Here is a 27,521-nt window from a genome sequence, read left to right on the forward strand (position 1 = left end):
TTTGGGAAAACTATTAGCAAGAATAGCTTTTTTAAGAACGTGCCTTCAATTCTTTCTGACCACACTCAGGAAACTAGCATTTCAATTATTTTAATTAATCAGGTTTGTTAAATACAATGACATCTATACAAACATTAAAGGATAATCATATTCTAGAGAGAAATCATCACTAGATACTAATGTTAAGTCTACATGATACAAGGAATTGTGTACAACTGTTTTTATAGATGTTATTGTATTTAACAAACATGATTGTGTAAAATAATTGAAATGCTAAAGTGTCCCGAGTGGGGTCAGAAAGAACTGAATGCACGTTCTTAAAAAACAATTCTTGCTAATTGTTTTCTCAAAAGCATCAGGTTGTTAACTACACAATGAAAAAGATGTATAGGATAAGTCATACCCGATGAGGATCCAAAACACAAGACTGGGGGAGCATTATATAATAAGTATTGTATTTTAAGTATCATCGTTTTTACCACCCACAAAATTACGAGTACGGTATTTACTGCCCGTGGTATTCCAGGAGAGCATTACATGCAGTTAAAACAGTATGATTAGTAAGTGAACGACTCCATTAATTTTTTCATCAATCTAGAAGGTGGAGGTAAAAAACGGAAAAGTCCCTCCAACGCTTTAGACATGCATTCCTTTATGTGCAGGAAAAATGCATCTTGGAGAGTTCTTGGCATGCGTGGTGAGAGCATGGGAGGAGAAGGGTAATATTCAGTGTGCTTGCAAGGCTGGCCATGGGACAGAAATGACGGCGAGTTTGAACGTGCAAGTGAGAAATGCAGCCTGCGCTCTGAGCTCTGCATTAAGAGCCAGGACCAGATCCATTTTCCCAGCACCAGCCAGGATGTTTAGAATGCCTGAGATGTTCAAAAGAGAGTGGGGGTGCTAACTAAGCCCCTTTGGGTGTGTCCCTGGGTAAGAAGAGAGGAGCGATAGAGCAGAAAAGGTGTAGGAGGTTTGTGCATGCGGTGAAACATTGAGAAGAAGACAAAGTTCCTGAAAGTTCAGGGAATTTAGATTGTGACTGACATTTATCTATGTATGGGGTGCCTTGGCTCCCTCTCTGCCAGAACAGGTGGGGGAGATGGGGTCGAGATTCATGTTTCCAACAACTCTCATCATGGCACTAAGTCTGGTGGTAGCTCCAGAGAGAGAGCGTTGTCGTGGAGAGGAGCTCTGCAAACCCTCCTTAGTGCTTCAGGCTGTCCAGCGCCTGTGAATGCTTGAAAATGATGACAGTTCTGACATTAAATCCCTGGTGTGTTATTCCCAGGGCCAGTCTTCCATCTATTCCCCAAATGGGATCTAGGGGTGGCTATGCCACACATTCCATTTAACAACAAGGGCCCGCTCACTATATGTCTCTCCCAGAAGTCTGAATGCAGCGGTGTCTCCTTCTCAGAATCTTTCTTCAGGGCCAGTCTGCTGGTATGTTCAAAAGGCGTCAGAGTGCCCAAGCATGCTCTGTAGTCTGAGAATTGCAAATATTGTGTTATTAGAAACTGGAGGGGTGCATAACAAGTTACATGCTACATAAAATAGTGACTATAAGCAGGGAGACCTTAGTATACATTTAATTTCACTGGCAACTTTAAGTGCCCATAGTAAATCTGTAAAACCCAGAGAAGATTTGTTTAGACTTCCATTAACACGTCTGTACTAAGAAGAGCTTGGAAGATATGTTGTCTAGTGCCTCGATTCGAAACGTAAACCTGGTTTTACCACTTAAATTGGGTGATCCTGGGAAACTCATTTAATCTCACTGTGTCTTAACTATCTAAATTAGAATTCTCTAGAAGTGATTCAGTTTGCAGTACTTAAACAATGCCTCACTCATGGTGTACTAGACTATATATATATTGACAAGGGCAACAGTTATGGGTTGTGGATGGTAACAATGCTCTTTTTGGTGCAACATATTCACCATACAAGGAAACATTTTTGTTCTCAAAAGGTTGGGTCTCCCTAAAGATCTTGGCAATAGGTGCTATTGCTGGTGGCTGAGAGGCGTTTCAGTATATTAAATCTGATAGAAATCATTTTTAATGGCTGAACAGTGGCTATTGGCTTTTTCAAGAGCAAAGTTTCGGATACCGTACTTTAGAGAATTAGTGTATACATGCAATATTGAAAGTAGAGTCTTTGTTGCAAAATTGCTGTCTCCTTTGCCATGTCTACTTATTACTTTTAATCACAAGTTTAAAAAAATAAGCTTTTGTTATTGTGACATGACCAGTTTTCAGGCACTGTCAGGGAAGGGAGCTGGAGCGTGTGTGGGCAAGCCCCCTGCCTACCTGTGCCTACCTGAAGGTGGGTGGTGGGGCCACAGCGAACCCCGCCGCATACAGGAGAGGAGTTGGTGGGGCTGCAGCAGGTCGTACTGCATCCCAGAGGACGATGCCGGGCCGAGTAGGAACAGCCAGCAGCGGAACGCAGTGGGATGTTTTGAACGTAACCACAATGGTCACAGGAGGAAGACAAGGAAGCAAACCTATGCAGTGGGCTGTGGCTTATTCCACAACACCACCCCGGCAGCAACTGGAGCCCATACACGGAGAAAACACCATTAGCCCACAAGGGAATTGCAAAATAAAATGAGGCCTGTCCCCAGGCCTAGGAAAAAGGGAACAGAGGTTTCCTTCTGGCCACTACAAGGCCATTGTGAGAAATGGAGTAAAAAAAGGGGCAGGGCTTACAGGTCCTTATCAACCCTCCCCGACCCTTCCCCTGAAACACACCCTCAGGAAATGTAAGTGATTGGAATGGGTAAGTGACCAATCATGCGAGTGGGTGGGGCATTTTAAGAATGTGTGGGAGGAAGGTCTAGTGTGGGTTACTTGGGTGAGGACAGGAGGAGGAGGAGGTGGAAGTCAGAGATTCTAGGCATGGAAGTTATTGGAGAGAGGGGCCTGTGAAGTGTTTGTGTGTAGGAATTAGGAGTGAGTGCAGTACAGGTAGGGTAGAAGTAGGAGGTGGCAGGGGTAATTGTGCATAGTGGTAGTTGTGACTAGAGGAAATAGTAGTAGCGGGAGCAGGGGATCAGTGGTGGGTGGTAGTAGTAGTGGCAGTAGAGGGTGGTAGTGAGAAGTGGAAATAGAGAAGTAGTATAAGGGGACTGGTAGCAGTGGTGAGAGGTGGCAGCACTATTAGAGAGGTGATACTAGCAGGAGAGATTAGTGGACTAGGAGTAGTGGTTGAGAGGCAGTAATTGTAGCAGAGAAGTAGTGGTGACAAGGCAGTGAAATAGTAGGGAGTGAGGGAAGAGTGTTAGATCAGAGGTAGTAAAGGTATTTATATAGTGCAAAGTCACCAACGGAATTGGTCCCCAGGCGCACAGGCGGATCTGCACACAAGGAGGTGGGGGTGGGTTAGTGGGGTGAAGAGGGCATGGGAAAGTGAGAAGGTGGTGGTGTTCTGTTGGCAGCTTCAGTTCGGTTTTCACCTTATGCTGAGCTTGGGTGTGAATATCGAAGCGATGCGAGTCCTCGTGTGCTGTTGGTGCGATTTATGTGGTGATTGTTGTTGCCGTGTGGTGAAGTGTGTGCGGTTTGCTGTATGAGAAGTGGTTGTGTGGGTTTTTGTGTGAGTTAAGTATGCAGAAATTTGAGCTTTGGGTTAGTGGGTTGTATGTCTCTTAATCCTTGTAATTCTTGTTCTATGTATCCGGTTGTCATACTGATAGGTATAATCTTTCTCTTTCTTTCCTGACTGTCTAGTTTCTAGGGCGATGGCATGGCTGGTTCCCAGCTATGTTATTGAGCTTAGTACACCTAGTTGGGTGAGCATTATCCCCCCTCTGATAATGGTGCTGTATTTACAGTCCCCTTCTCCCTTCCTATCTATTTATTATCAGTGGTCCATTGCTGCCTGTGATTATACTGTGGGCAAAGGTGTTATTGATAGGTCATCCTTAAATTACATCCTGATTGATCTGTGGTCGTCCTTTGGTATGATTCTAGGTTGTCTATCTTCAGTTGGTAAGTGGATATGTTGTAGATTTGTATATCTCTTACTTCTCTTGAGCGTTGAAGGCTTAGGGAATAGGCGATAGGTTTCCGATCTCAGCATTGTTTCTGCTGTGTATTGCCTCTATAGGCATTCTTTCTAGTTATGAAGAGCCAGGATTTGAGGAGTTTCCTGAATTGTAGGTGATCTCTTGTGTTACGTATGTTTTTGGTAGTTCGTTCCAGGTTTTTGGTGCAAGTTTTCTTTTGATGTATGGTTTTGGTTCCAAACGGATGTCGCTACTGGACCTGAGTGGCCTTGTTGTGTGATGTACGTTTACCATTCTTCTAAGAAACTCTGCGCCTTGGTCGTGGATTGCTCTGTGCGTTATGCACATTGATTTGGAGTTGATTTTCTGTTTGATGGGTAGCCAGTGCCGTGTTTTCAGCGCTGGTGTGATGTATTTACTTCGAGGAAGTTTAAAGAGCAGTCTGGCCGCCGCGTTTTGTATGTGTTGGTGTTTTTTTAAAAGTCATTCATGCAGAATAACTATAAGCTATTGGTGTAGTCATATCTGGACATGACGAGAGCGATGACGGTAATTGTTTTGTTGGTGAATGACAGGAATGGTAGGATCCTTTTTACTGCTCGCAGGAGAAAGAAGCATTTCTTGATTAGGGTGTTTACTTGTGGCTCTAGAGTAAGTTTGTTGTCCATCAGGACTACCAGGTTTTTTACAATCGATGATGGGGCTGGGGTTTCACCAAGTTCTGTTGGCCAGGAGATGTAGTGGTTGTCTTCTCCGTTTTTTGTGATGATCATTATTTCTGTTTTGCGTGGGTTGTGTTTGAAGTAGTTTGAGTTCATCCAGTTGTATATTTCATGAAGCAAGTTCTCTAATGTTGAGTTTTCTTCTTGTGAGTCTTGTATTTTATACACTATTTGTTTGTCATCAGCGTAGTTGTAACATGTGAGGTCATGTCTTTCAATGATTTTAATGAGTTGTGACAGGTAAATGTTGAATAATAATGGAGAAAAGGATGATCCTTGTGGGACTCCACATGACGATTCGTTTGGGCTTGATCTGAAAGGTTTCATCCATATCGTTTCTGTTCTGTTTGTTAGGAAGGATTTGATCCATGGTAAGGCATTGTCTGTGGTTCCAAATTTTTCCAGTCTCATGATGAGTATGTCTTGGTTAACTGTGTTGAATGCCGCGGAGAGGTCTAGAAGTATCAAAGCTGTGCTGTTGTTTGAGTCTGCGTTTGTCTTTAGATCATCCCAGATTGAGAGAAGTGCTATTTCTGTTCCTCTCATCGGTCTGAAGCCTATATGTGCCTGCTTTAATAGGCAGTGTTCTTCTATAAATTAGTGAGTGAAGGAATTGAGAAATCGGAGGACAGGCAATATCTTTTTTATTTGTTTATTTTTCAATTTAACAGTTTATCAAGGGATGGAGGTAGGAAGGCAGAGTGTGAGATCAGTGGGACAGTACCGTTGTGGGGGGAGAATGTGTTGTGACCCACAGCATGAGAGGGTCAGGTGAGACAGTGCGTGCAAGTAGAGAGAGTGGCACCGTGTGGAAGAAGGCACCACCCAAAACTCCCTTAGTGTACCAAGCAGGCATAGGAGAGGGAAAGTTAGAAGGCCCCTCGGGAGACAGGCGGCCATCAGTTCAGGGAACACATCATTAGTCCCTGTCATAAACAGACAGGTGGCACAGTTCTAGAGAACTAACATCCGTATAGGCTAGGTAGGAGGGAAAAGGCTGAGGAAGTGGAGAGAGAGGGGGGCAGTCCTACAAACCTCCCAAATAACCTGGTAGGCCCAGAAAGAACATTTAATACAATTCCACAACTATTCTGACCATATAGAGTTCAATAAAATCCTTGGACTGTCAGACATCATCAGCATAGTTATTTGTGGTGGACCCCCCCCACGGCACGTTACATTGCAATGTGTTATAATGTTGGGGAGAGGTTGCAGTGCGGGGTTCACATTATCGAGGTGAATGTTAGCCTTTTCCCATGGGCACTGTGTGGACTAGAAACTGCCCTGCCGACACCCCTTTCATATGATTGCCCCTCTTTATACCCATTTTGGCACTTTTGTGAACCACAGAAAAATATATATCTGGTTCAAATATTCCCTACTAGAGCACCCTCATGCATGTCTTGAATTGAACTTGAACTGTATTGCTTCAATAACAATGTTACACAAACTAAATGCACTACACATTTATCATTGAAAGCAGATATTCATGGAAGGGGCATGTTTTCTGGTTAGCAGTACTTTTGGCTATTTGGCATCAGAGGCATTGTCTGGCAACCAGATAAGTTGTACGAAGACAGAGCATGGTTCATGCTGCCTGGAATCCGACCTTTAACTTTGAGGTTTATCTTTGATAACGTCTCAGATCTCACGCAATGTACAAAAAGGAAATATATTTCCTGTTACATAATTCTATTTGCACTTTAAGATTTGTAATTTAAAACAATGTGGTCTTGTGTATAGCTCAGTTTATTTCAGTTTTTGCCTTAAAGCATCAAATTAAGAGACAATATTAATCCTATTACAGCAAAGGTGTTTGCTTCAGACGATGACAGAAGAACAGGTTCTCATATTTAGGTCAGCTCAAGGAAACGTATCTAATGACCTGGAATTGTTTTGATAGCAGATTACTGCATAGTTTTTTTTATTAATGTTTTATTGGTTAAAAAATGTAACCTTTAACATACAGTAGATTTAAAACATAACTAATATCGTAAATCCAAGAGAGAGAGGAGAAAGGAAAAAGGGAAAAAGAAGAAGGAAGGAAAGAAAGAGAAATGGACAAATAAAAGAATAGAGTAAGAATTACATGTAAGTACCTAAATACCAGCAGCCAAGTTCAAAACGTCCAAGAAAGCAACCACTGAGTTTACTACAGTAGTGGTTGATCTAGACAGATAAGAACCTGGATTATTTATATTCCGATAATACTTTCCAAACACCCTATCTCTCAGTAAATGTACAGACTTAAATTGCATAAGCTGGTGTTTTAACGTTTCCCTCTGTGTGCCATCTTCACAAAATCTACAGGCAAGTGAGGCTTCCTGCCCAGTGCCATTTCTTAAAAGGACCCCCTTGGTGTGGATTATGTTCAGGCGAAATCGCATAAATAAGCCGCAAGTAGCTTTACCTGCATAAATTAAAAAGTAGGGTGCCAGAGTGCCCCATTTTTTTTTTAAACACCCTTCAAATGAGACAGTGACCAGGGTTGGACTGGCCGTAACTGTCCATCGGCTGCTGGCTGATGACCTTTGGGACCTGGGGGCCACTTTTTTCCTGAGGCTACTCTTGAGCCGGTTCTTTTTTAGTGTGTTTATTACATTATCATTTTTGCAGACACACAACATGTGTCTGCTGCTTCTGCGAGGCTGCGTGGCCCAAGCTGGGCCTTTTTTCTTTTTTTGTAGATGTGTGTGCCGTGTGCGCAGCTCAGCTCGCCTCGGGTGCCGGGCCCGAAAAGGAAACTGACACGACGCACGCTCTCTCTCTCTGGGGGTAAGGGCGGCCCACCCAGCCAGGGCCCAGGGGAGCTTCAGCCTGGAGCTGCCGGTCCGCCTGACCTGGAGGGAGCATATTCATCAAAGCAAGGTAACAACAACACACCTTACCTTGCTTTGATGATTTGCAATACATGCATAATAATCATGATGCATGCATGCATGATGCATCAATCATGTGCATATGTTAGAGGGCCGGCCGCGCCTGGCCGGCGGCGGTGCAGAGGGGCCCCCGCACCTCACTGTGAGAATGTACAGTCAGTGTTAACGAATATACAAACAAACACCGTCTGCACTTTTCAGCACACAGCAGGAGGTTGCTGGCAGGGCTGCTCGCTCCCTCTGGGCTCCAGCTCCTCTGTTTGCAGCGCTGGGCTGTGGGCGGGGCTGCCCAGGTTCACACACAACAAGTTGCTTTCAACTTTCAGGAAGTATTAACAACGAATGTGTTGCCCTGCAAAGTTGAAAGCAACTTGTGCCTGTGGGGATCTGTGAGGGTGAGTGGTGACTCTCTGTGATATAGTGGGACTCCTCCTGACCCTGGCATTATTTTTTGGCCACGAGTCGACAAGGCAGCCCACAGAGAGTCAGCCAGCTGAGCTGAGCCAGCTCAGTGCCCCCATTGCCCAAGACTGATGACGAATGGACTCGACAACGAAGACACTGCCAGCAGGCAGCAGGCCAGCAGACTAGTGGCCGCGCCACAGCCTGCCCGGGCCAGTGGCCCCTGAGCCCGGTCCCAGCAGCAGCACTGCAGCAGGCAGACTGAGGCTGAGCCCCCTGTGTGCGCATCGAGACCTGCCACACGTCGGTGACCCCGTAGTCGCAGAAGTTGAAGTATCAACGGTGAGTGAGTGCCACTGTGCCAGTGGGAAATTAGCTTATTATTTATTTATTTTATTCTGCACAAAGTCGCCACTAGAATATGTTGTGTTGTTAGAATAGCCTCCTGGCGCTTTCGGGGTGATTTGCACAAGTAGCGTTAGTCTCTGATTATGGAGTCACGTGGGTGGGGTGGTGAGACAGGACTGGAAGCCGGATTTGATGCCAGTCAGTCAATATCCAATAAGAACAGGTTGTGTTTTTGCAGGGTATGGCATTATGATTCAGGGAGTTGTACGCCATTCTTCTCCTGAATTCCTGAAAGCTACAGTTGTTTTTAGAAGGCAACTGACACCGGGAGAAGCGAGGCAGGGGATACTGCTGGCAAGGGAAATCTGCACAAGATCACACAGTGAGTCAAATGCATTTCAAACAACAGGAATTCGGGAACCAAGGCTGCACTCTAACTCTGGGGTTGTGTATGTAGACAGTCAAGCTGAAATATGAAACAGGATGTGTGGTAAATATTTAGAAGCTCTTCAAGGTTTCATGGAATGTGGACAAGCTCCTCACTTACAATTGCTGTTACAGGTTCCGTCAGCACTAAGTCCACAAGTAGAACTATCAATGCCTGGGTCAATAAGTGGAGACCTTTGACAGACTCTTGAGAGACAGCCTAAAGAAAATACTCAAAGGTCAAGGACCACCACCCATGATGCTGTCTAACTCGGCCGATGAAAGTGGGGCCCTGGAATGCTACACCAGCCGGGGACGGGCATAGCTTAATATACAAGACCCTTGACAAGGGGCAAGTAATAGTACAGTGCTTACAGGATAAAAGAAAACAGGCATTCACAAAGACGCGGGAAAGCTCAGAAAACCTAATACCACAGAAAGACGTTGATTCACTTCAGGGTGCACAACCCTTTCAGGTTAGAGAACGTTGGCAACTGGCTGAGAGTGCAGGGCCTCAAATCAAAACATGTGACATGAATGAAGAGCATTACATGACACATAGCATATCAGTACTAATAGAGGACAATAGCTAACACCAACATTCCATTTGCCTCTTGGACTACATGAGAAACTTTAAAGCTGCTTATGTCGCTAAATTCTCCATGCACGCTGTTTGTCTCCTATGTCTGGTGTGAAGAGGCAGATTCTTCTGTGTGCAGTTGCATTCACTTCCTGTAGACCTTGCAAGGGAGTGCTCCACAACAGGTTTGCTGCTATTGCCTTCATGTCAATTTTACTCCACACCATACCGCTTGCTGAGACCTCCATGTCTTTCTTGTCCAGTAAATAGGCTGGTAACCCGTGACCATCAGGGTGGGCCTTCTTACCCTCATCGGGTCACCGGGTTTAGTAACTACTTTCTTGAACCGTGGCGTGGCTCGTGGTAACATGTGTAATTTCCTTGCTACCTAGTACATTACTTATGTCTACTTCTTCGTCACTCTCTCTTTCCATCCGTTCTGGGTTTAAACTGGTCCCAGCCATGCAGTTGGCACCCACGCCTCATGCAAAATGGTGCTAAACCATTTAGTGAATGAGGGGTCATTAAACACGACTGTGGCCTCCCCACAACCTCTCTCCAAGCAAAGGCTCAGGGCTGTTGAATACCCCCTTTTAAAAATCTGTCTCCCCTTTCCATTAGCCCATTGGTGGGCGGATGATGCAGTGTGATCCACCTGTGCTCCATACCCATTTCCCTAAGAAAGATCTGCATTTCATATGAGCAGAGCTGCATACATGTCAGTCAGCCTTAAATCGGGTATGTCCCACGTTGAGTGTGTCAACAAATGTAAACCTGCATGGGTTTACCCAATCCATCCACATAGAGGTGTAGTCTATCACCACTAGAATATAAGTGTTGTTGTTGCATTTCAAAAGTTCCCATTATGTATAATGAAGCGTTGGTCCAGAGGATGATCCTGGGCAAATAATATGCAGCCAGAGCGCTTCTGTATTATGTGACAGCCTGTCTTAAAGTGAACCACATTGCAAGCAAAATGGCCTGTTCTGCCTAAAGTCCATTTGAGTGGCATATTCCAAAGCCACCATGATTTCCTCCAGGGATGAAGGATAATTTGGCGAACCTTACCTTCCTCTCAAACTTTGCACTCGAAGTTCCTGGTAGTATTTTTGCAAAGCAGTTTTCTGAGAGTTAATGACTTAAATGAAGCAGTAAAGTGCTACTAGTGTAATACAAATGTCTTAGCCAGGCCTGCCTTCAGCCACTCAAATTATAAGCACTATGTATGTCCTTGACGGAAGTCCTCTTAAAATCAAGTATTGGCAAAGCCAACAGTTTTGGCTTGTACAGAAAAAATGAGGCATTTGCCTGGCGGTGCTATTAGTTGCCCGAGTACTCTCACCATTTTGCACCTGCTATCATCAATGGGCAGTTAAAACCGCCTGGCAAATGCCTTTCCCATATATAAACAAAAGGCCAAACTGTTGGCATTGCCAATGTTTGTTTTTCATTCGGTAGGGCGCTGAACACCACCTTTTGGCCTTCTATCCCGAGAGATTTAACCAAAAGGGCTGTTTGTTTGCAGTTGTACGTACTTCCGTGTGGGCCTAAGGATGCCAAGTACACTAGTAAATTGGCGTCCCATTGTTGCCAAGCTAAGTTCGGTGTACCGGGTGTTGGCAGGAATGGCCCTGGGGCTGCAACTTGCTTTGCTATTTTATAATGGTGCAGGTTTTCTTTGGTGAGCGCTTGGAACAATTCAGTGTGTGATCTTTTGTTATCTTTATTTTCTTATGGATCCCATCCTTACGTTGCCATTGTGGGACATGTAAAGCAATGTTGGCCTCCATGTCGTTTAATGTTAAAACGAAATTGTTCCTTTTAATATATGCCTTCCCTGCCCTTTATTTGGGTGGGGGGGGCATTCCACCCATACACATAGGTGTCCCCGTTGTATCCGAGTTGTGTTTCCCTTTCCAATTTTGGATTGTTTCAAAACTGCACGTTTTGGTTTTAAGGGAGTTGTGCTTCTCCAAGTGCCCCAAAGGTTGGTTTACTACTCAATGCGTTCATAACAGACTCTGAATGCCGCCCCATATCTAGAAAAAAAGAAAGGCTTTATGCTGCAACCATTATTCTGTAAGCATCGAGCATTCCGTTCACTTTGAAATATTGATTGGATAAATATGCCCTTTGTTGCGTTCAGGACCCAAATAGCCAAGAACCATAATAACCCCTGAGACCTGCAAGGGTGAGTTGGTCCTGGGCCAACAAAAAACTCTTCCCAACTAGGCCCTCCCTCCCCCTCCCCATACTCCACCCCAACATGAAGTACCTGTCGCCCAAACATTGCTGACACTCAAAAGAAGTAGGGTGTCAATGTTAACTGTCCCTGATTAAGTTAAACTAAAAAGTTGTGGGGGGGGGTACCCCGAGTGCGAGGGTAGAAAGCCTCCGCTTACCGCATTATGAGTATGTGGAACGCCTTATGTAGGTTACTGCGGACACGCTCCGGCGTTGTCCATAGAGTGGTTTCCTGCCTGCCAGTAGGTTCTGGACCCTCAGTGGAGATCAGGGCGGGGGTTCGTCCGCAACGTTCGCCGGATGCTCCGGTAATGGTGGCTGGTCCGGCACTCGATGTTGGTCCGCTGGTGGTCTGGGGTTTATGCCCCTACTGCCTCGGGGTGCTAACCAGTCCCCTTCTATGTGCTGCTCCGCCCAGCACCATGCCTCCCCAGGGTCGTCAAAGTGGACTATTGTGCCTTTATGATAAATGTTCAGCTGTGCAGGAAAAAGCAGGCTGTATTTAACTCCTAATGTTTGCAGTTGTCTTTTGAGCTTGCCAAAGGATTGTCCAGCCTTCTGTACCACCCTTGTATAGTCGGGGAAGAAGGCTATCTCGGATCCGTTTAAGGTGATTGTGCCCTTGGTTCGTGCTTGCTGTGCATCTCGATCTCGGTAGTTTAGCAGCTTCGCTATCACAGTTCGTGGGGGAGCTCCGGCAGCGGTCTACCTGTGGGCATGCGGTGTGCTTTTTCTATACAGAAAAATTTGAAGAAAGATGCTGGGTCAAACAGGTCTGTTAGCCACTGTTCCAGGAAAAGTTTGATACATGGACCTTCGGTTTTCTCGGGGATACCGAGTATGCGGACGTTGTTACGCCTGGACCTTCCTTCGCCTTCCTCGACCCTGGCCTCCAGAGTCTTGAACTTGGCGGAGACTCCTTGGAGTTGTTGTTGCACACTGTGTAGGCCATCCTCTGTGTTGGAAATGCATTGTTCTGCTTCTCCAGTGCACGGTTACCCCAGCACCGAGGAGGGGGGGTGAGGTGTGTTTCCCTGAACGATGGTGGGCCGCGATGTTGTGTGAGGTGGATGCCCTCCTGGTTCTGCTCAGCAGCTGTTCGCACTGCCGCCCCACTGTTTGCCCCTCTTATGCGTTCATTGAAAAGGGTTATGGCCCCAGTGTTCGTAGATATGCTGGGGCCGCGTAGTAATTCCTCCGGGTAGGGGTCGGGTGGTTCCTGAGCTCCCCACACATTGCAGTGCTCTCTGAGACAAGAGAGCCCAGCGCTGGTCGGGGTGCCTCCCAGTCGGGCGAGCAGGGGGGGGCTGGGCTTCGCGTGGAGGGGCTCTGGTATGAGCACTCACCGCCAGGTTGCTGTGCTGGACCAGCACTGTCTCAGCTGGGCCCCTCTGTGCCTCTTCGGTCCCGGACGGGCCACTCGAGTTTCGGATCTCTCTGCGCCGAGGTCCCTCGGTTCTCCGTCCTTGCTCTTTCACGCCCTCACGCCCTCAATCCTTGGGACACGACCGCCATCTCAGTCAATGCGCCTGGGGGGCCACCACCTCACCCAGCGCTTCAGATCTGGCAGATTACAGGCTGGTGGGTCGGCGGCCCACGACCGCTGCAGGGCCGTCCCGCTCCTCTCACAGTACGCCCATTAGACCAATTCTGGCGGCCATCTTGGTTGCCTGCAAGTCGGCGACGGGGCCAATCTTCACCAGCCTCCGGTTTCGCCACCGCAGTGCGGTATGCGCTGATTTTCGGTGTGGATGTGCCCCAAGGTGTCTCACACCGGCAGGTGTGTTTTGAAGGCCAGCAGGTGAAGATATGCAGGTGTTACAATCAGGATGTCAGCCGCGGTAGCGGGAGCTCAAGAGGCTCACGTCTATCGCATCTCGCAGTTGGCCACGCCCCCCTAGACTTAATTTCTTGATGCAACTCTGGGGAAGGGTGCTGCTCCTATCTTCCTTGCAAGGTCCCCAGTTGAGCTTTGCACGCTGCCAAGTCTTTCCGCAAACCACATACTCTGCTGACATAGCTACCCCCTGACATATACCTTAAACGCCTGCCAAAGAGTTGCCACCATGGAAACAGACCCCTTATTTACATCAAAAAAGGATAGCACATAGGTTGAGGGAAAATGTTGCAACTAACAATGCAACTGGTTTAAACCACCAGGCCGGTCGTGGTGTCTTTTGCGCCAAAAATCGCATGGTTAACCGCACTGCTGAATGATCAGACAATGTTCGAGGCAATAAGGAGCACTGTGTTACCATCTTGAGCAGGGAAGCAGACAACAGCCAGGGTCAATGCGATAATACATGTCATGGGCGGTTGAGTAAAATGTATACTCCCTGCGTGCCCCATGCAGCGCTCAGAAAACAGTCAAAAAGTCCCAGTCATTGCATGTTGCTAAGTATTTCCCGAGCTGCTTTAGTCAAGGATCGGGAGCAGGTGATAATACGGTCCAGCCCTATGTCCAGAATGGTATTAAGGTCGCCCCCATACACAATATCCGCCAATGGGTAAGAGGCACACAATGCGAAAACCCTCCCATAAAAGCCTGTACATTGGGAGCATAGAGGTTAAGTAAAAGGACTTCTTTCTTGTGCCGGATTCCTTGAACTAGTACATATTTGCTCTCATCATCCACCATTGTATCTAAGTGTGTAGATCTTAGCGAGCAGTGTATCAGAATCAGCGCACCCCTAGAGTTAGAGGAATATGATGTCTAGTATCACTCAGAGCCCCAGCTTAATGCCAAGCCAATTGCTTGCCTTACCAGCGTGTATTCGTTTCCTTTAAAAACAGAATGTGGGTGCCATTTCTATTGGCATAGGCTATGATCCTACGTGCCTTTATTGGGTTGTCCATGCCCCTCACGCTGCAGATCCGGGATTCAAACCTCTGTTGCACTGTGTGGTCTTGCTTCCAAGACCAGCACATTGCCCCTGTGCTATCCTCCATTCCCCCACCATGTACCATGAGCATTCACATGTATATTACCACTGCGTGCTGTAACGCAAATATAAATCCGGTTCCACTGTGTTTCCATCCAAGTGCATTTTAACATAACCCAATTTAAGAACTAACCACCCCACCCACCATCATTGCCCCCAAACCACAGCAGTTCCTGCCTCCAGCCCGTCCTTCCCAAACCAAAAAAACAAACATTTGCACTCACAATGGGGACTTATGTAGCCGTCCAGGGGGGGGGGGGGGGGGGGGGGCGACTCGCCTATATCAAAACACAGCTAAGAACATGATCGCAGACCAGATTACAGAAAAGTTACCATGAACCCAAATTATTAGCCACATCAAAACGGTATCCAGTCATTTTACCGAAAGAAATTCAGAGTAGTAAGTTTTACTGACGTAAAACATACTGAAAAATACCGACATTTTAAATAAATACATATATGGTAGTGGGCTAAGGGGTTAAAATGGGTGGGGATGGGTTTAAAAGGGCAGGGAAACGGTAGGTTCGGGGGGACACCCCCAAATTTAAAACATTTAAAATCGGTATGTTTTCAGGATTTTTAACCTCAGGAAAACTTACCACTCTGAATTTTACTTTGGTAAAATCACATCCTCTCCTCTGCTGACCCCCTAACTGGAACTAGAACTGCACTTGCCTCCGTGACACCCTCTGATCTCGGCACCACCTGCACTGCCCACCTGGCAACCCCCGCACTTGGGGACTGTTTCTGTATGCCTACAGTCCCCCTCCCAGCCCTTGACACGTGCTGTCTGCACTTATCCATGCACTTGCCACATGCTGGCTGCTACTTACTTATTGTTATTATCTATTCCCATGTACTGCACTGTCCCTGCCCCCTTCCCACGCACTTGCACTTGCGCGATCTGAATGACACCCGGCCTAGTAGGATCATTGTCTTGTCCTCCCTTTTGTTCCCCTCCCTTGCCTCGACGCGCCTTGAAGCTCATGTGCATAGGCGCGTTATAAATGCCATATCATATCATATAACCATCAAAGCGTGAGGACAGGACCATTCATCAGGTGGGTGCCAGGCCATTTGTGGAAGATGCACCCCTAGGGATGTGTGTCTCTATGAAGGATATGGCTTCTGCCGGGACAAGTCTTTTTTATACCTGTTTCTTCCTGTCAGACCCCCTTTACATTGGCTCCACGGATCACCTCACACTGGGACTAATCTGAGCCTACTCTTTTCCCCAGGGTTGGGGCTTTACAGGAGAAAGCTTGTAAAATCCGATTAGTGCCATTTTCTACTCGAGCAGCATTTGAAGGCATGTTTACTGCCAGTCTTGTTCATTTAGCGGGCTGCCTCCTCGGGGTCGTGGTAAGTTGCTGAGCCTTTGCCTTGTCTCTTCTGGAGGGTTACTCTAGGGCTAGTACGATGCAATTAATATTCTTCATTTAATTGAGCCTAAATCACAATGCCAATTAATATAGAAGGTCAAGAAATTGGTGTTCTGTGGTGTAAAAATAGTAGGTAAAATAGTAGGTAACATTTTCTGATAAACACTAAAGGTATTTGACATACTAACATTTAATTGACAGCACACTCTGTGCAGCAAAAATCAAATTCATTTAACATTTCAATAATATCGCACTGTGTGCCGAGAATTCATCATTTTTCTATGATATCACCACAACCCATCACTTCACATTGATTGATAAAGCAGTCTTGGTTATATTACACGATTTGCTTACAATTTTCTGTCTAGATTGAAGGCTAAAATGTTCAGCAGAAGACCAATTGATTGGTTCCGGACATTGCAATTCAGTGTCAGAGCCAGCGGCTTTGTTTGGCAGGATGCTGGCTTCTGATGGGGCCACTTTTACCAGAAAACAACTGAATTTGTGCCAGTATCATTGTTGAAAGGTACTGGTTGTTCTAAAATGGTACCAAGACTAACACAGTAAGGGGCTTCAGGTACTGGGCACTCTCAACTGCCTCTGGATTATGCCCTGGTAGGCCTCCTTACCCAGGTCAGGAACGGTCCATGGTTCTCCCTGACAGGTCAAGTAAAAGTCTCTGGCCCTGTCACACTTTAGTCTCCTTGAAATTGCCACTGGTGAAGGAAACCAGTGACAATGTTGAAGGAACAAAGTGATTTTTTACACTGATGTTCACCGTTCTATTTGTTTGAACATTTTGCCCCTGCAGCCCCTCCTTGAGGTGTGTCTAGAGTAAGAAGGGAACACAATATTGGCTCCCCACACATCAAGCTCGTCTAATGTTAGAAGGTAGATTCCTGACACAATGTTAATGGCAGTGGTGCATGTTGCAACTGCTAATAACCTAACACTATTTCTTTTGCCCTTTGCTTTTATGCATATTTTGAATTACTGCTATGTTTGGTATTCCCTGATGTAAAAATACTTTCTGAATGGTGCAGACGCGGTCGGTATGTGTGAGTGGAGGTACTGTTGATGTGGGCGTGCAGATACGACTGTTGTGAGTGAACGTTTTCTTCACAGGAGATGTGGTCGGTGAGCAAATGCATGTCGGTGTGGCATTTGAGTGTAGATATGATTGGTGTGAAAAGACTTGACTAAGACACTGGTGGCAAGCGTGCGCACATATGGTTGATGTGTGTCTGCTTATGTGGAAAATATCTGAATGGCCAGTAAAACGGCTGGTGCCTTGCTTGACATCGCTTTACTGCTCACAAGAAATGTTTTTCTTGTGCTAAACCAAATCATTTTGATTGCTAATTTTGCTAAATTATGCACTGTGCATTTGTGTATGTACCAATGGGGAAGGAGATGGGAGATGTATAGTCTTCATCTGTGACTTGTTCACAAGGCCAAATGCAGTATAGATGTTGCCTTACCAGTGTGCTTTTTTGTACCAGAGGTGTAGCCTTTCCCTTTAGGCCCATGTCAGTGCACCCACACATGTGGAGTACCGTTTTCATTGGGAGACCTGTGGCAGCGTGGGAAGGTAGGACATGCATTTTTGCCCATCTGTTTCATTGGTGCACCAGTGGCAAATGTCTCAAAATGGTGGAGTTCTGGCTGAATTTTGGCCTTTGCTGTGCATTCTGGGTAAGAAATTCATTCACAATATGTGCACGTCAGGCTTCTTAGTATTTCCACAGGTTTCTTCTTCTCATAAGTGTTTGAGGTTCCCTTTTATCCCGGGTGACCGTGACTGCCCGAGCCTAAACCTGTTAGTTGTCCACAAGGCCAAATACTGTATGGCTTGTCTTCCCAGTGCTTTTGTTGCACCACTGGTTTAGCCTTTCCCTTGTGGGCCCATGTCAGTGCCTTTCCCTTGTGGGCGCATGTCAGCACACCCACACATGTGGGGCACCACTTTGTGAGGCACATACTTACCAATATGTTATCGCATTTGAGAAACACGCATCCCTACTTCAACAACCATATTCTCTCCCACTCATTACAATTGTTTTTCCTCTCTGAATTCTGTCATTCTATTCTCTAGTGTCTCTTTCCTATCGCCTATTCCCTATCCTTTCCAAAGACTAAGGTCTGGCAACACCCTGGCAGGGTCACAATATGCCACCTTTCGGACAAGGCCAGGCGCATAAGATCACTACAGTGGTGATGGGGGCAGTTTAAATATTGGAAAACATAACATACAAGCTCAGCAGGGTGAGTTAATTCCAGACACCCCTCCTTGGCGCAGAGAGCACACTTTACCACAGCTATCTCTCCATGCGCCGCTGCGCCTCATAAAATACAGCTGATACTTTTGGTCCAATAGTACTTATAGCTCTCCCACCTGTTCCTTCTCATGCCTTCCTGAGCATTCTATCTACCCTCCACCCTCATCCCAACTATCTACCCGACTTTGCTGCACTCTGCCACTACTGTATGTTCTATCATACTTGTCCTTTGCCTCTCTGACAGGCAAAGTGCTTCAGTGCCATAAACTATGGCAGGTGGCGCTACACAGATGCAAAATAACTGCGCCTACATGTCTCTAACTTCAGAAATACAGTAGAAAGCAAATGAAAGAAAAATACCTTTTAACATTGAATATCCACCAGTTGAAGTCTCTTCTTGCATGACCTATAACAAAGGGGAAATGGCATGCTGATGATTGTGAGCCTCACTCAAGTTTCATATACTCGCATCACATTTTGTAAACATTTCCTGTTTGTGAAAGCAACAGCATTGAGTATGCACATCTCTCCATGCTCACTTGCAATGCACTGCATATGCAAAAGCTAGCCACTTAAACGGCTCCACACGGTTTACACTGCCATTTAAAACGAACACATGGAATAGAAAATAGTAATTCTGACAGCACTGTGTAATATAAAAGCACACTCCAGGCTGCTTTAAGTTGCTTATAAGTAAGTTTACTACCAGTTCTTGAGTTACATGTTTCAGGACAAGACATCAAGTATAAGCCAATAGATCACCGGCACCCATCACCCAGGGAGGGAGGGACCAACTGACCAGTTACAGAACACTCACCACATCATTCTCACACTCATACATCAACATTCCAATTGATGCTTGCATGACATCACTGAGCACATGACCAGACTAGGCAGACTCAATTACGATACAACACATCTCCCTCCTTACCGAAACATATACACAAACAATAAGAACTTTACATACAGGCAAGTCACATCGCCATCCACCATACTACTTCACGAGTACTCCCACAGCTATGCAATTCCAAACTTCACCTACACATTCAGGTCACTCTCAATACTAACACAAATCACCTTCAGTCTATCCCTGCCTCAGATGGACTTTAGACTCTCACTCTAGACACAGCCAGCCCGTACACAAGGCTAAAACTACCCTACAAACCAAATGCCCACCAAAATAACATATATCCTTCTGTCCACCCCCGCCACAGGCGAGCCTCCAGGCTGCCACCCTGGAGCACAGCTTGTCATCCCGGCGCAGTACTAGACATCCAAGAAGACAACAAAATCACCATACCTAGTAGGAAAACTCATAAAAACGCTAACTACTGTTGAAAAATAGCCAACTTTGCCTACATCACGAACATACACAGATCATCAATGGACTAGACCATGGAGCCCACTCAACCACACCAAGGTATACAGATCCTGCAACACTTGAAGATGCTGGCCAGCCATCTCCAAGACCACCAACAAAACATGGGGTTGGCCTAAACGCTCATCTCAATGGCAGTACTACAAGTCCCATGATCCTGACCTCAGAATACCGTGGCCAGGATTGACATATAACACACAAAGAAAACAACTCATCAGACAACTCTTAATCTTGGACATCCTATTTCCCTTTAGCCAATATGGTTGCCAGAGGGCGTCCCCAACCAGCACAACAGCTTTTTCCAAGAGAACCACTACCACAACTTCATCAAACAAAACCATCTGTCCATTACAGATAAGAGTCGACTTCTTCTAACAGTGCACTACAACTGTTCCTAAAATCACCAGACCACAACTCCCACTAACCTTAGTGCACTTCTCCGCTTACCACTCACTCCTACACCTGGAAGGGCGCTGCCCCCAGGATTTACCTCACATGTCCCCATAACCAAAAGAGGAACTAACTCACCATGCTTAACTCATACAAAGGTGCTACCTCCGTATACAAAATACTAAAATCCAAAACTACTATGAGTGCTACCACCCAGCAACACTTAATCAACTTCACTTAAGTGTTCATTTCCAACCAATTGACACCCTATGAGGCGCTACCTCAATACAGTCAATTTAAACAAAAGCGCTACCTTCATCTCAATACACATAGACAGTAATATAAAATACTACTTCCTAACCTACCCATCAGTATCTTGCACGCAAAGTCATTTGAACATGAACTCTGCACACATCACTCAAATCAAGATACTCATTATGTCACATCCATCAGGTTTCAGATTCACTGCCAGCCTTAGGTACAGTGGGTGTACCACAAATGACATTTCTTTAGACTTTACAGATGTAAAAAGAAACATTTCCTACATAGTTCATTTACCCATCCATGGCTTGCATTAATCCTAAATCCCTAAAAGTCCAAAAGTCTTAAAACTAAACTTTCAACCTAAAAATCCTCAATAGGTTATACTAGCTCATTCACACACACTACTGAACTCCTCCCCATATCACAATGCATTTAATTATGCACTTTTCGCTATAATGTCTGTCAGGATCGGCAGGTGGAGACTTTGGAAAGGTTGGAGGCAGTGACCTTTTCAGAGTAACGTTCTAGTCCTCATTCAAGATGGCAGAACGCACTATATCTTCCGGCTCCGCCCCTCCAGCCGGTGCGTTGTATCTGTTTACCTCTTGTTACTGCGCTCCGCTTTTCTGAATCCTACTCCCGTGATTTCTTTTCTGTCAATCTACAGTATCCGTTGCTATCAGTCCTTTCTAACTCTACGGCTACTCGCTGTATTTTCCCTGCTACTTTACTTCGGTTCGCCTGTTTGTTTTCCTCTTTCCGCGAGCTTAGACTCCTTATCTCTATTGACGGCGCCTGCCGTTCTGCATTGCTTTCTCTCATAATTCTGCACGCGAACTGCTCTCGCGACTTCATTTCTCCTTCCTACCTTCACGGCGCCTGCCGTTCCTCACTGCTTGCTTTCTTCGTTCTGCACGCGAACTGCTCTCGCGACTTCATTTCTCCTTCCTACCTTCAATGCGCCTGCCGTTCCTCACTGCTTGCTTTCTTCGTTCTGCACGCGAACTGCTCTCGCGACTTCATTTCTCCTTCCTACCTTCACGGCGCCTGCCATTCTGCACTGCTTGCTTTCTTCGATTCTGCACGCGAACTGCTCTCGCGACTTCATTTCTCCTTCCTACCTTCACGGCGCCTGCCGTTCCTCACTGCTTGCTTTCTTCATTCTGCACGCGAACTGCTCTCGCGACTTCATTTCTCCTTCCTACCTTCACGGCGCCTGCTGTTCCTTACTGCTTCCTTTCTTCGTTCTACACGCGAGCTGCTCTCGCGACTCCCCTTTCTGCTCCGTACATTCGCTGAGCTTGCCTATTCTGCTTAGCTGATTTCTTCTTACATACGAGTTTACTTGTGTTTGTGTACTTTCATTGTGATTCTCAGCATATGCTCACGGCGCCTGTCCGTTCTCACTTATTTTCTATTTATGATTCCAACAGTATAGGTTTTCAGTTTCCATAGCATTTCCCTTGTTGGCTCTAGTGCTATCTCTCTGTATTTTTGCCCTTCTCATCCCGTTGGATAACAATCATCTCAGTACTTTGGTCTTTGGAAACTCAACCTTCTCCACATCTGCAAAGCACCAGAACCAGGGTTTTTTCTGCCTTCCGGCTTTTTCCCTGGGGCGAGGCTGGCCCTCCTGGAGGTCCCTTTGAGCAGGTTCTCATCTCTGTCACGGTGGCCTCTGGAGGGGCCAGACCTTATTTACACGAAAGAAAAGGACGGAAACTAAAGGAAGGTCCGCCCACAGAAAGAAAGAAGGACAAGAAGAAGCCTGAAACGGCACTTAAGGAAAGTACTTCCGAGTATTCAGGTGAGGAGAAGGGGGAACTGGAACCGGAACCTGACAATGTCTAAGAAGTCCATTAACCTGCAAATGCTTAAAAATGTTAATTTCCTAACACATTGCATTGCATCCTTACTCGCATATAGCCCAAAACGAAAAATGTCTCGAACGCAGTGTACACTTCGTCATTGGCAATCTTACAGCTTACAGACACTATGCTAACTTATGAGTGTGCACCATTAATTTTCCACATAGCACTAATGCCACTAAAATGAAGCATTTTTAAAATTTTACATTAGAATTCAGAACCAGAACCGTATCTACTTCTGTGTGCCGCTGAGGCTCATTGTCATGTGCATCACGCTTCTCCCTGCTCACCAATAGTACATCGATTTCGGCGTAGATTGCGATCCATTACTATACACTGCATCTCTTTACAGTACCAGCGGCTTCACAGTTCCTACGCGATGCACCCCCTAGCCTTGGGGAAAACGATTTCCAATGCAGCCTTGGCTTACACCTCGCACCCATAGGTCGCTACCATGCACCCCTATCGGGTGGAGCGGCATTTCTTCCCGATACCACAGGAGGAAAAAGGAAAAGCAGACCCTTACTGAAGTTCCTGCCAATCGCCACCGTCACCCGCTACCTCACGCCTCCACCAGGCGGAGCGTTCCTGCTAATCGCCACCGTTGCCCGCTACCTCGCCTCCACCAGGCGGAGCATCTTTGTAGCACCGTCCCCGCTTCCGGATAGTACGACGTGACGTTGCGGTGCGCCAAAACCACAGGGTCCTTTACTCTCATCCGTGATCCGCTCATCACTGTTTTCTTTAGGAACGGGAAACATCTATTCAGTACATTTAATCACAGCGTTCCACAGCTTCGCCGGATCCCCTTTGTTGGATGACGACGTCACCACTCTAAAACAGTTCACCGAGGTGAGCAGAGCTCATACAGTAATCCATAAGCCAACTGTCATTACGCGAACCACATCATCGCACAGTTCGAACATCGAAATGTTCTTACAATACGCCGGGGTGCAATTTTAAACATTTTATTTCAAACGGACCATTCCACCAGACACAGCAGTCCCTCAGGAAACAGGCAGCTGGTACCGCTACCACCTAGCATTCCAGTGGCCCCTACTCAAATGGATCCTTTCCACTTCTTATGCCTTAGGACCCGGCATACTCCCAGCAGTCCAGGGGCACTCCGATCACTATAACTCCTTACAGTCACTAGCACGCCCGGACCAAACACTCCATGGTTTGTAGGCTACATATCCATCCCAATGTTCTGGGAACCATTCTCAGATGGACCTCTTCCAGATCCTTACAAAACTTGTGAGCCCCCTCCACTCCTCCTGAGCGCAGCACCCCCAATTAGCTATGGGCTGCTGAGCTGAGACAGTCTGTTGCGGGGCTCTCAGCTGTGGGACTCCTACACCCTCCCTTGTCCACCCTGGGTGATGGGTATGCTTACTTGGGGGCGGAGATGTCTTCTTCTTTCCTTGGTCCTGGTGATTCCTGCACCCCCCGCAGCAGGTCTCTGGGTCACCTTCCTCTCCAGCTTTCCTTTCACCAGGGTTCTTCTTCCAGAGATCCTTGTCGCCATTGTAGTATAGCAATGTCCATGCTTGAGATAGGTTGCTTATAAGTGAGTTTACTCCCAGTTCTTGAGTTACATGTTTCAGGACAAGACATCAAGTATAAGACAATAGATCACCGGCACCCATCACCCAGGGAGGGAGGGACCAACTGACCAGTTACAGAACACTAACCACATCATTCTCACACTCATACATCAACATTCCAATTGACCACATGACCAGACTAGGCAGACTCAATTACACACACACTCAGGCACGATATAACACACTGTTTATAAAAATTAGTTTATAATTGCAGCAATGTTCATTTCTGGAAGAGTTAAGAGCAGGCAAGACATTAAGATCCCAGAGCACCTTACAATCAGTGTAGTGAAGAGTCTTTGCATTTGCTCAAGTGACATAAGCACCAAGAAAAAGAATCAATTCAAGTGTGACTTCACAGTATTTGTACAGACTACATTTACAACAGAAACTTGAATGTACAGTGCTTTACTGAATTTGAGTTCTGTACCTTAAGGACAGACTGGACTCGGATAAATATAAATGTTCACAAAACCGGTTTCATTTAAACAATTGAAAGAGTGTTGTTTTGTAAAGGTGGTGCAGGAACTCCTTTGAACTATTTACTGCATACTTTTTTAAAAAATAAAATGCTGCAATTCATTGACAAGCAAATGCCTCCTAGTCATGTCATTTTTCACTTTTGGCTATCAGGTGGCACTTAAGCTCTAACTATAAGCTGACATTATTTTAGTAGACTACAGCTATGAGAAATATGGTATGTGAGGCGGGGTACATGTAGGTGGTGTTTGGCCATTTACCCATCCATTGACTGTTCTTGGGCCTACTAACGCCTATGAGCACTCCCACCCACTACCTACCACACCCTGCCCAAAACACATCCTCCTGAGATCTCTGAGCTAGCTCTACCAGGTAGTAACAGCAAACGCTGTCCTTTATACGATCTGCCAGTGTTATTACTAAGTAGTATTCAGAGAGTGAATGGCTTAATTGCTGCTGAAAATGCGCCCCTGGAGAAATACAAAACGTCTTAACCAAATGTGTCCTCAGCCACTTGATGTATAAGCAATATGTGTATCCTCACATCTGTTCCCTGAATTGAACGTCTGTTAAAACACGCATTGACAAAGGAACCCCGTTCTGCCGTTAGTATAGGTATTAGATACGCATTTACAATGCACTGCTATCATATGTCGAGGTAATCACGCCATCTTCCAGCAGTATCTATCTTATGGCCAGGTAGTACATTATGGCAGTGCCTGCCAAATGCCTAGCCCAGGCTTACATAAAAAACAACATAGTTGACTTTTCCACTGCTTATAAAAATACTGAAAAGATGCCGCCTTCCCAGTAAAAAAAAAAGGCTGTATGTATATTTGTATGCTGTACGTCCTAGTATTTCTTCCCAGTATGGCAGAGTTGTTTTAAATTTAATTCTAAACATTCGCATTGCATGACAAACAAGAGAATGCAATGGACTGACATTATACAGAAAATAACACACACCCTATGTTTAATTATGCCAAAAGCCTACACGCAGCAAGGAGGAGGAGCATCACCTTCAGAGTACATCAATTTATTTTGTTGTGACCTGATTTCACTAGAGTACCTTTGCGTTGCCTGTGTTTGGGAGCCAGTTCCGATTTTGAACCATACAATTAGTGTATCTGAGTGCATTTGTGTCACGGTCTCTTCTCTAATTAGTAGTTATGAGTCTATTAGCGGCAGTTGGATGAGAGAGCAGTTCAGGTGTGAAGTGTGATATAAAATGTTCAGCTTGTGCCTAATCGCTATCAGGTCAGTGGTGGAGCCAGGGCGTGAAGCGGGGGCAGCCAATCCCCCTCCCCAATATCTCCCCCCTGGTGGCCACTGGGCCCCCAGCCTCCCGCTTGCGCCCTATTATCCACTCTCCTGGCTACCTACAAAAGCTACCTCCGCCACTGTATCAGTTCTCCATCATTCCCTCTGCCATAGCCCAAAGTGATTGCAAGCGGGTAGCAGCAATCACTTTGTGCAGTGCTTTGTGCAGGGGAAGGAAATGGCGTCTGCAAGGCTATGCTGTAGTCTAGGAAGAAGATGGCGCGCATAGTAATTGTGATAAATACCCAATGAAGGGAAATTGCTCAAAACATGCTGTGTATATGTAGCCCTGGGCTTTAGTATATTTTGGCACTGCCTACTTTTCTGGACAGGAAATGAGTGATGGGATTTGCTCTCCCAGATTATTTTAATGCCCAATATCATCTTGCTTCCCACCTAGATAAGGGTCTTAGTTTCATGGTTCCTAGAACGCTATGTGGCAGTATAGTATTTTCTCCTGTTCCATTGGGCAGACAAAGAGCCTCAGCATAAGAGTCAAAGCATAATTTGGCATACACATATATATATACACATATAAACACTGAAAAAACTTTAGTTAAAGTTTCGTTAATGTGCTCAAATGTAACTCTACAATCCCCCATAAATTCAGCTCCGGAAGCTCTTGTTGATGTCCCCCATAATGCCATTTTGTACTTCATTGTAAATCCCTGCTCTTATAATATATTGTGTTCATTAGCTTTGCAACAGGAACGCACCAAGTTAAGCCAGTCATGACTTCTCAAATGCGCAGAATTTCAGGGGTTTTATTGCGATAAATTTGGGTACCTTGACTAAACTTGAACTAAAGTTTTTTGCAGTGAATTTCAAGGGTTTTGTTATGCCATTGTTTTTTTCTGCGCCGCTGGCCATGGCCTTTGGCCGTAACCACTGTATATTTTACAACATTACCAACATCACCAAGCCACTAGCCATGTCCTTCGGCCGTGCCCACTGTATGTCTTACAACACTACGAAGACACTAGCCATGTCCTTCGGCCGTGCCCACTATATGTCTTAAAACACTACAAAGCCACTAGCCACGGCCTTTGGCCATGGCCAGTGGCTAAGGCATTTGGACATGTCCAATGTATTTTACAACATTACCAAGCCACTAGTCATGGCCAGTGAACACGACCTTCGGACGTTCCCACTGTACATTTTACAACATTACTAAACCAGGCTATGGCCAGTGGCCACGGCCTTCGGTCGTGCCGACTGTATATTTTACAACACTACCAGGATACTAGACATGCCCTCTGGCTGTGGCCACTATACATGTGTACCTGTTCCATAAACTGTGGTCTTCGACCATGCCCACTGTATATTTTACAAAAACCGAAGGTAGGCTTTCACCTTAATCCTTCATTGAGACCAAAAAGAATAAACAAACAGGGACGATGATGGATAAGAAATTCACAAAAGATTTTAAAAACTTCCCGTTTGATGCTACAGATTGTAGCTTTTCACTGCGTTTAAAAATTACATGTTAATCAACACCATCTGCTGTATCAACATGTATTCAGCAAAATTGATGAAAGCTCACAAATGACAATACAACATCACATGTACGAGCACATATAACGTGCAAAGTACTGGGAGATTTCATAATACACCAACAATACGATAAACAATGAACAAACAATCATAAAAAATTAAAACCAATAACAGAGGCTTAAATACTTGTCCACAAAGACAGAAATGCAAAGAGAAAGTAAGTACAAAAGCACAATCAGTCAAAAATATAGTTGATTAGCTGAGACGTGATACGTGTATAAGACAGATTTTTATCAAAGTTTGTACATAGATATTCAGAGAACGTAGTTCAAACAGGAGTTTTAATAGAACAACAAATTCAAAAAAGTAGACTTCAAATAAATAATATATTCAACGAAATTTTGTTCATTCACAAAAAACAGTTTCTGTTCATTCTAACCCAAGAAGAAAGTATCCTTCACAATGTGCCGGTATTCACTCATAGGGCTTGTATTCTTAACAAAAAGGGTA

The 27,521-nt window shown here is 45.5% G+C and overlaps 1 protein-coding gene across 1 annotated transcript in view; it reads right to left on the bottom strand.

The window, feature by feature from the left end:
- CD40LG (CD40 ligand) overlaps positions 1 to 27,521 on the bottom strand; it is a 466,219-nt gene that overhangs the window by 241,482 nt on the left and 197,216 nt on the right. The window contains exon 3 of the mRNA XM_069612793.1: positions 18,574 to 18,619. Coding sequence (XP_069468894.1) covers positions 18,574 to 18,619 — 46 coding nt within the window. The remainder of the gene's footprint in view (positions 1 to 18,573; positions 18,620 to 27,521) is intronic.

This window comes from Ambystoma mexicanum, chromosome 5p (assembly GCF_040938575.1).
Source record: "Ambystoma mexicanum isolate Mex_15411 chromosome 5p, UKY_AmexF1_1, whole genome shotgun sequence".
Classification (NCBI taxonomy): Eukaryota; Metazoa; Chordata; class Amphibia; order Caudata; family Ambystomatidae; genus Ambystoma; species Ambystoma mexicanum.